The sequence below is a fragment of the Sminthopsis crassicaudata genome, chromosome 5 (assembly GCF_048593235.1).
Source record: "Sminthopsis crassicaudata isolate SCR6 chromosome 5, ASM4859323v1, whole genome shotgun sequence".
Taxonomy (NCBI): Eukaryota; Metazoa; Chordata; class Mammalia; order Dasyuromorphia; family Dasyuridae; genus Sminthopsis; species Sminthopsis crassicaudata.
In genome coordinates, this window is record NC_133621.1 from 7161102 (window position 1) to 7171161 (window position 10060).

At 42.6% G+C, this 10060-nt stretch overlaps 1 protein-coding gene across 4 annotated transcripts in view; it reads right to left on the reverse strand.

The window, feature by feature from the left end:
* CRPPA (CDP-L-ribitol pyrophosphorylase A) overlaps nt 1-10060 on the reverse strand; it is a 261917-nt gene that overhangs the window by 218110 nt on the left and 33747 nt on the right. For all 4 annotated transcript variants that reach the window (XM_074266599.1, XM_074266600.1, XM_074266598.1 and 1 more), the window contains exons 2-3: nt 9345-9621; nt 1142-1291 (exon numbers count right to left, since the gene is read on the reverse strand). In XM_074266599.1, the coding sequence (XP_074122700.1) occupies nt 1142-1291; nt 9345-9621 (427 nt within the window). The remainder of the gene's footprint in view (nt 1-1141; nt 1292-9344; nt 9622-10060) is intronic.

Consider the following 10060-nt stretch of genomic DNA (forward strand, 5'->3'; position numbering starts at 1 on the left):
CATAAAGGAGGGAAAGGGACCTGTATGTGCAAAAATGTATATAGCAGCCCTTTTCATAGTGGACAGAAATTGGAAATTGAGTGGATGGATGCCCATCATTTGGAGAATGGCTGAATAATTTGTGGTATAGGAATGTTATGGAATATTATTGTTCTGTAAGAAATGACCAGCAGGAGGAATACAGAGAGGCCTGGAGAGACTTACATGAATTGATGCTGAATGAATGAGCAGAACTGGGAGAATACTATACATGGTGACAACAAGACTATATGATGATCAATTCTGATGGATGTGGCTCTTTTCAACAATGAGATGATTCGGGCCAATTCCAATTGTTCAATGATGAAGAGAGCCATCTACACCCCGAGAGAGGACTGTAGGAACTGAATGTGAACAACAGCATAGCATTCTCACTCTTTCTGTTGTCCATGTGCATTTTATTTTGCTTCTCTTTTTTTTTTTTTTACTGATGTGATCTGATTTTTCTTGTGCAGCAAGATAATTGTATAGATATGTGTGCATATATTGGATTTAACATATATATATTTATCATGTTTAACATATATTGTAATACTTGCCATCTAGGGAAGGGCATGGGGGAAGGGGAGAGAATGGAGCACAAGGTTTTGCAAGGGCTAATATTGAAGACTTGTCCACGCGTATGTTTTGAAAAATAAATCGCTTTAATTTAAAAAAAGAAAGGAAAAAACCAGGCTAGGAGTTGGGAGAGCGAGTTTTCCAAGTGTTTATATAATGCCAGTACTATTGCCACTTGCTGTGAATGACCTTTTCATTTCTGTTATTATTTGATGTGTGAATTGTAGGATGAATAAAGGTCAAGCAAGTTCTTATTTAAAAAAAAAAAAAAAAAAAAAAAAGGAGAGAGTGATCAATAGTGTCAATGGTCAAGGGGAATGAGGGCTGAGAAAAGGCCACTGGATTTGGCAACTAAGAATTCACTCATAACTCTGGAGAGAGAAGAATTGTCTCTACAGGTCTAGGGTAAAACCAAGTATTTTGAATATGGTTTTCTAATTTTTGTTCAAATTCTAATTTTTGTTCAAAAGATCTACATCTTGCTCTTAATAAAAGTTTCTTCAATAAGACAAAAAACTAAGCCTTGATGGCTTTCAATTCTCACCTGACAATACGCTCTGTAGATGACGTCAAACAGGAAAGCCTGCGGCATTTCACTGGCTCGATGCTTGGCCCGGTCTAATGACTGCTCTAAACAACCATCTGCAGAAGGAGTAATGACCGTGGATACCAGAGGCCGGATAGCTCCTGCTGCCTATAGAATACAAGGAAAGACCATAAAGTGACACTTTGTACCCAGAGAAAGAAAACATCCTCACCCCTGATGTCACCCTGAATCCAGCAGGCTTTCTCAGAGGAACAGGGGATGAGGGAAGTCCACGCACCAGCCCCCCAGGAGACCATCCAAGAGAAAAAGGAGGAAAGATTTTTCCATTCCAGGTTCAGCATTCATAATCAGTGACCACTAAGAAGTCCACCCCCTAAAGAGGTTAGAGTGCTGGTTGATGAGAAAGAAAAAAGGATGCTGGGAAAGAGCCTTGACACAATGTGGAAAGAGCTATTTACAAAAGCAAGAGTGAGCTAGCGGCCATTTATTTGCAAGATTTCACTGACACATGACGTGATTAGGTAAATTTAAGACACATTTTTTGAGTCTCCAAGATGAAAATTAACAGTGACATGAAATATCGTCTGTCTCCACACCTAATTTCTATGAAAAGGCAAGTTTTTTCCAGACATCCCCTTAGTGCTTCCCACTCTCCTGCAGTGCTCCTGGGGTAACAGCCCCATTAACATGAGCATCGAATCTTCCATTTTTTGGAAGCCCTAAAGTTGTTCATACATACACACACACAATCTGTCTTTGAAGGAAGGGACAGAGCTAGACCAGATCACACTGGTGAGATGCTCCAACCTGCCCCCCTTTTATAGAGAAGTTACTAGGGACCAGGCATAAAGGCTCGCTCTCAAACGTAATATCTGTAATAGAAAAAATGTGAACCGAGGTCCTCCACCTCCAGAATTGTCATCTCAACTACCCCTCAATGCCTCCCATCATCCTCTAGTCTGAGCATCTCTTTTGTCAGACAAAGCGGGTGAATCCAGCAAGAGGAAAGAACTTGGCCAGGAGCTGATCATCAAAAGCTGGACCTAAGCCTCTGGATCCAGAACCAGGGCTCTCTCCATGGTACCATCCAGTTCTCCAACTTCCTCTGACCTGTATGTGATGCTTCCCATGGCCAGGGGGAACGCTCACACAAATAATGAACAGTGGCTCCTGGGACTCTGGACGTTACTGAACAAGTTGCCTCCAAATAAGGTTTGAGTTTTTCATCAATTAAACATGTTTCTGAGGAGTCCAAGAGGGCCTATCCAAGACACAGCTCTATTCCAGCTAGCAGTCAAATACAGGGCAATATTTCAGAAGAAACAGCAATTAGCAAATTCATAAATTGCACTGTTCTTAATTATAGAAATTTTAGAAATACAAAGTTGTTTTCCTAGTAGTTACAATCAGATTATGGGTAAGAGCTTAAACCGATGAAAGTAAGCCTAGGTCCACACCATGAAATATCAATCATCCCCATGAGAAATTCAAATATATTGTAAGTTACTTGTGTGTTCCAAGGGCAAATTGCCTTCTTAAACCTTGACTGCAGTAATAAAATAGCAGCACAAATTTGTTGTTGCTGCTCTTCCTCCTCTCTCCCCCCTCCTCTCCTCCTTCTCCTCTTCCTCTTTTGTCTTCCCCCTCTCCCTCAACCCCTCCTCTTCTTCCTCCTTTTGTTGTGTATGACAAAGAAACTGAAGTGGTTCACCATTTCCTTCTCTAGCTCATTTCACAGATGAGGAAACTGAGGCTGATAGGGTGATGTGACTTTCGCAGGATCACACAGCTAGTTAGTGCCTGAGGCCAGATTTGAACACAAGAAAATGAGTCTTCGGGGCAGTAGGTGGTACGGTGGATAGAGCACCAGCCCTGAAGCCAAGAGGACCTGAGTTCAAATCTGGCCTCAGACACTTAACACTTCCTAGCTGTGTGATCCTGGGCAAGTCACTTACCCCCAACTGCCTTAGCCAAAAAAAAAAAAAAAAAGAAGACGAGTCTTCTCCAAGTCCAGTGCTCTGACCACTGCACCGTCTAGCTGCTCCCTGAGCATTGTAAAGCCCTATCCCAATGCCCTAAGTGAGCCCTTGACGCAGTCCTGCCACACGCTGACCTTAGATTGTAGCATGAATGACCACCACAGGAGAGGAAGACATTTGCACAGAGAAGGCAAAACAATTGCATTACAGACATCTAAACTTGGCTGGAGACATGAAATAAATACTATTTTTTTTAAGGGATAAGTGTAACAACACAAGGATCATATTTAAAGGCATCCTCCTCTGGCAGAGAGAAGATAAAACACTCTATTTCATTGAATGTCCAAAGAAAGAAAAAATAAACCCAAGGCTTTATGAGGGCTTTTACTCAGGAACTCTCTGGGGTTTGGGAGCCCCCATTGAAGGGTAGCCCATTTATACATGACTCAATAGACATCCATGAAGACTGCCAAGGGACTTATTGGACTAGACGGCTTCCAAGGTCACTTCCAGCTCAAAATCTTGGTTCTTAAGATCTCCATTCTCCTAGATTCTCCACTGCACAAAATGGACAAGATGTAAATAATAACTGTTTTGCCAAGGTGCCTTGCAACCAACGTGCAATAGTCAAGCTAAAAAAAATTTCCTAAAGAGGCCATCTCCAAAAGTATGTCTCATTTTCTATCTATATCAACACTTGGAAGTTTTTTGTTTTTGTTTTTGTTTTTAACCAAACACTGCTTTATTGACAAGTTATTATTAATGTCTCCTTGGGAAATTATAAAAAGGAGCTCAGACTCCAAGCTCAGAAGCTCAGCCACCCAATGACTATTGTCTTCCTGATCCACTAAGATATTTGCAAATCTAAGCAAGAGAAATCAGCACAGACCATAAGATAAAAGACCTCTACCTTCAACCATCCATGTCCAAAATGTTAGCAATCTTAAGGCAGTGATGTTTCTTGCAGGTAGCCACATGTGGGTCTCTCTCCCAGACACCCACGATCCTGTAAATTATGATAGCCAACAGAAGAAGGCCTCCCACCTCATAATCACCATCGCAAGATGCTAGATTGTTTTTATTGAAAGACCACTTAAATAAGTTTATAAATTCGCATCTTCAAAGGTAACACAATCACTAATAATTACAAAATTAAAATATCTCACATTTTTAGTGGGAGACTTTCATTCTTTTCTTTGAATAACATAAACTGGATGGAAATTCCATTCATTCAAAGCACTTTCAGCAGAGAAATAAGGATTTTATTGTCCAAAGTGAGCAATCAGTGGGTGAGTAGAGATCAGAAAATGGTGAAAGGTTTAAGTTGTAGATAGATAGATAGATAGATAGATAGAGAGATAGATATATGTATATATATTTTTTTTAATTTAATGTAAAAAATTTAGCTATCCTTTTTTTTAGAATTTTGAATTCCAAATTCTCTCCTTCTCTCCTGCTCTCCCTTTCTCCCTTGAGAAGACAAGCAAAATAATATTAATTATACATGAGAATTCATGCAAAACCCATTTCCATGTTAGCCATGTTATGAAAAAAAAAAAAAAAAAAACAAAAAACACAACAACAACAACCACAACAAAAAGCCAAGAAGAAAAATTAAGAAATTTTAAAAAGTCTTCTTCAGGCTACATTCAGAGTTAATCAGTTCTCTCTCTGGAGGTGGATATGTTACCTTTCATTAACTATATCTTCCTCCTAGAGAACAGAAAAAAATACTGTAATTCCACTTCCTTTTAACTTGCTTCAGTGAGTTGAGCTTTGGAGTGTTATAGACATAACTGAGCTGCTTGCCCTAAGAGACAATCACCATATATTAAGCTAGCAATGTCATCATAGGGAACAAACATTCATTAAGGATGCTATAGTATTTTCACCTTTTTGTTGTTGCTGTTTGTTTGCTTGTTTTTTTCTCTCGTATTTTTTCTCTTTTAATCTGATTTTTCTTGCACAGAATGATGAATATGGAAATATGTTTAGAAGAACTGAACATGTTTAACCTACAGCGGATTGTTTGTTATCTTGGGAAGAAGAGAAAAGGAGAAAAAACACTTTTTTTGCAAAGGTAAATACTGAAAACTATCTTTGCCTGTATTTGTAAAAATAAAATTTTACTATTTTTGTAAAAGGATGCTATACTTGGCTACCCCTGGAAGAGACAACAAACATATAAGGCAAAACGAATTAGACCCTCCCCTCGAAGAATTTATATTTTAACAGGAGAAAATAAAACCTGCCCCAATAAATGAAAAGAACATGATGAGGATTCTCTCCCACCGAGAGAGGGAAAAGAATGGATAGGGCTGGTCATAGAATTGCCTTACCAGAAAGAAGTCTTAGTGGTAGAAATGCCCCCTGCCCCATGCATCCTGGTCACTTGCAGTCCTGCAGAATTGTCTGGGAAGTTAAGGAATTGCCCCGAGTCTTAGAGCCAGATGAGTCAGAGGCAAGACTCGGACCCAGGTTTTCCCTTCCCCCAAACCAGTTTCGATCTTTCCTATCACAAACGATGAGCACAATTTCTCTCTTATCCTATAGATGGTCACTAGCCTTTGGCAGCCTATGTTAATTCCAGGGCTTGGTCAGGGCTTCCCCTCAATAATGTGAGCCTGGAGTTCTGAGAACAGCATCAAACCTGAAGCTCAGGCCTTAAGGTCTCCCGACTGGCCAGCCCTGTGTCCTGTCCCATGGCCAAACTGAAAATCCTGGGGGGTTTGGAGCAGCCAGAGGAGAAGCTGGAATCCTTGGAGTCTCCGACTGAGCCAAGCTAAGGGGAACAGAGCCATCTGCTTTGCTGCAATCTACCTGAGAACATGGAGTAGAGAATAAAGCAAGAACACCAACGATATTCCTGCTGTGTTATTGCAAACTACTCAGACCCATTCACAAAACATGGCAGTTGCAAGAGACCTCAGTGACCATGCCATTTACCTGCCCTCATCAACCCATTTCATGGACAAGCAAACCAAGGCCCGAAAGTCACACAATTGGAAGGCAGAAGAGCCATGGCTAGAATCTAGATTTCCTGCCTCTAGTCAAGTCTACTGCCTTATCCCAAGTTCTGAAAACACAAGGAAATTCAATTTCTCTTCCCCTGATTCCAAATAATGGATTTGCCTGAGGATACTGCAGAACTTTCACTTCCAATTATAACCTATCACCTTCTCACTATTTGGCCAAAGAGAGCTAACACTGGAAGGAACCTTTGGGTGGACATTGCTACCATCACAGCTCTTCCAAGTGAGCAGGGAACACAAAGCCAACTGAACAATGGATCTTCCCTTCATTACAACAAACTAGTGGTCATCCAGCCTTCAATCAAAGGTCCCTCCAGGAGAAGGAATAATACAACAAACACTATACAAACACACCTACTATGTGCCAGTGCTAAGTGTTTTACAAGTACTATCTAAAGAACCTCCCCAGCAAGCGCTGTCCCTTGGGATGGTGCTGATCATTGAGTAGTTTTCTCTCTATCAAGTATTCAAGGATTTTAACCCATTGCTCCTTGTTAGTCCCTCTCCAGCAACACAGAACATAAATCCGAGTCCTCTTTCATTTGGCAACTCAACCCCTCCATAAAAAAATGAGGAAACTAAGTCCAAAAGAAGTTAAGCAGCTTACTCAGGCTAACCTAGGAAAGGTATAATGTAAGACATGAGGACCAGGAGAGACCATCAAGCCCAACCCCCTCATTTTGCAAATAAGGAAACTGAGACCCAGAAAGGAGAATGACGATCTTTAAAGAGGAGAACACTAAAGTCTGAAGCCTCTACAGGTCACACAAGTAGTGATTGCACACAAACCACCAACAGCTGGATGGCTACTTATTAGAGAGGGGATGAATGTTCCCTCCCAACTTTGATCCAAACCCAAGTCCTCTGATTATAAGTGGAGGGAACTTTATGTTTTATAAATGCTCGATGACTAATTGACTAACTTTGTAATGAATTCATGACCTGAAAAGGAACTTTGGGTAGAGCTTAGACTAAGAGCAGAAGGCAGAAAGGCACCAAGAGTGAAGTGACTCAGGCATTAGGAGCCTTGGACTAGGAACCAACTGAAAAACAGACACATACCATCATTGGCTGGGTCTGCGCCTCCCACCATTCCCCTCCCTCTATGTCACTTAGTATGCAGTGGCGCAGGACAAATGGGAAATTGTTCAGAAGAAAAGAGTCTAATCACCATGAAAACTTTCCACTAATTATTTTCATCTTTTCCTGTCCTTATTGTTCAGAGCTGTTAGAGGGAGAACGTTCTAAACCTATTGGCAGGAGATGGTCACTGGGGACCTGGGCTCACAATCCAAAAGATCAAAGGCAACATTTCAAGAGGAGCCCAGAGTTCCGAAGCTTGTTGTGTCTACGGAACCCTGAAGGGACCTTCTTAATGGAACCAGGAACAATTTCAGAGAGCTCCTTCATGCATAATTTATGAGCTTTACTGGAGACAGACATACAGTGTGAAGATCCTATACTGCCATTTTAATTAACAAAAGCAAAGGGACAGGCTCCCAGACAAGGGACTTGGCCGGCTCTGGTGGGAATGTCAGAAGGACTGGGCAAGCAAGAATGATGGATTTTTGTCCCTCCTAACTGCTGAAGTACTCTATGTCAGGGGCATGTACTGGGGGGTGGGGAAGGACCTTCAAAGGCCCTCATCCTAAACCTAGGGAGAGAACCAGAGCCAAGAGAGGCCCAGGACTTTCCCCAATTACACAGAGACTAAGCATCAAAACCAGGATTCAAATCTCCCAACTGTAGCATCACTCACGTCCCTGGTCAACCTCACAGCAACAAAGCAGCAGCTGTGATCCCTGACTTGGTGCAGAGGGTCCCCTGGAACAGCAGGCAGGCAGCCAAGGGAAGTTTGGGTTTGTTATCAGAGCCAACGAGATTCAAATTTGGGCTCTGCCATTTACAAGTCACAGGCCTTCTGGGACCAGAGTTTCCTCATCTGTAAAAAGATTGGATCACATGTAATATTAATGAGATTCCAAGATAGGTGCTCTTACTCTGGGGACTTAGGGAAATCCCCGAGGATGCATGGCCTGGATTGGGGTGCACAGAGGAAAGAGGTCTTTTTTCACTAATAGTTTCCTTTGCAATCCTGTGTTGTTTATTTGGTGAATTTAAAAACACAACTCTGAGAAAAAGGCCTTAAGCTTTAGCAGGCCACTAAAAGAGAACACGATGAAAAAAAAAAAAAAAAAAGAAAAAGCAAGTCCCCCTTTTCTAAAACCATCACATCAACCTCTGAGGGCCATTCTTGAGCAGTTTCTCTCGTGCAAAGCTGGGGAGCTATGAGATCATAAAAGGATACCATTTTACAGTTGAGGAAACTGTGGCACACAGAGGTTTGTTTGGTTTTTTTGTTTGTTTGTTTGTTTGTTTGTTTGTTTGTTTTTTAATTGACTTGTCCAGGGTCACAAAGCTCAGATTTGAAGCGAGTTCTTCCAGACTCCTTGCTCAGAGTTCTAACCACTGCACCACAACACTGTCCCTTTCTATTCCCTTCGAACTCAGGCAAGATAACATACAACAGAACAAACAATAATATCTTATTCACCATCTCCTCAGAATTACATTATTGGTGTAATCAAAAAACAAAAAACCAAGCCTTTCTTGCCTGGACTTTCTGCTCTAGACATGGCCTACCCTCACTTCCTTTTCTGGAATCTTCCCTGCTAAAAAGTCTAGGGTTGCCCCATGGTTCCCTACCTGGGACACCACAAGAGGAAACCAGCATGGTCTGGCCTGCTGGAGGCCACGTGCAACTCCTGGCCTTCTCCAGCCAGCCCCAGCTGCTCTGAACAGTTAAATAAAAACTACATGTTTGCTGAATGAATACAAAGTCCACAGAGAAAGGGAGGCCCTTTTCCTGAATGGGCAAGAACAAAGAAGATTTAGTGTAAACCATGAATCCAGCGCTAGGAACACGGGATTCTTCTCCTAGAGGTAGCCTGGCCACCACTTCCCAGAACCCTCCCTGCTCTCACTTTGGGGCATCCATGTCTGCCTTCACTTTATTGGAGGAGGGGGAACAGCGCTTCCTTAGGCTCCTTCCCTGATGCCCCACCCCCTTGGATGCTTGAGCCCCACAGCCTTTCCCTGGGCTTTTAGCATCGGACATTTCTTCTAACCCTTTGGGGAAATGCCATCCGGCCTAAAGTTGTTGCCCCAGCCCGAGGAGCAGACACATACCCCGTGGTCCCTCGCAGCGGCGACCACACTGGCAAGCACATCTTCCTCCACAAAGGGCCTCACAGCATCGTGGATGATCACAACTGTGGGGGTGGGCAGCTGGGAGTGCGGCTGGTCTCCTGCCAAGGCCTTGAGCCCGTTGAAAATGGACCGATGGCGGGTGGCGCCGGCTTCCACCAGAGTGACTCGCTGATGGCCGTAGCGCTGGACAATAGCCCTCATCATGTCCATGTTATCACTGCTCACGGCCACCACGATGTCTCTTATCCAGCTCGCCCTAAAGGAAAGAAGACCGAAGACTCATTAGAGTCATAGGAAAATCTTAGAGAGAAAGTACTGACCACATGTGTCCAAACTCGCTGATGTTTCTTTCCTGGAAGCAGTCTACACCATGGTGTCTCCAATCTCTTGTGCTCCCTGACTTCCCCCTTCAGCACCCTCATCCCCCTCTTCGTGATGGAGGTTTATCAGAGGCTTTCAAGTTTGTAAAACTCTTTTCATGGGCTATCTCATAGAGGCCTGAGCATTTACAACCTCCTAGAAAAGGGCTACAGGCTCATTAGATTCTAGGGAGGAAAAAATCCATACACTATAGACAGGTTTTTCATTTCCACGATACCCACAGGAAGCCGGCCTCGGGTTCCCTGTTCTCACTTTTGATTAATTATGGAAGGATATTAGAGCTTAGGAAGTCTTTTCCAATTGCCAACTAGCTA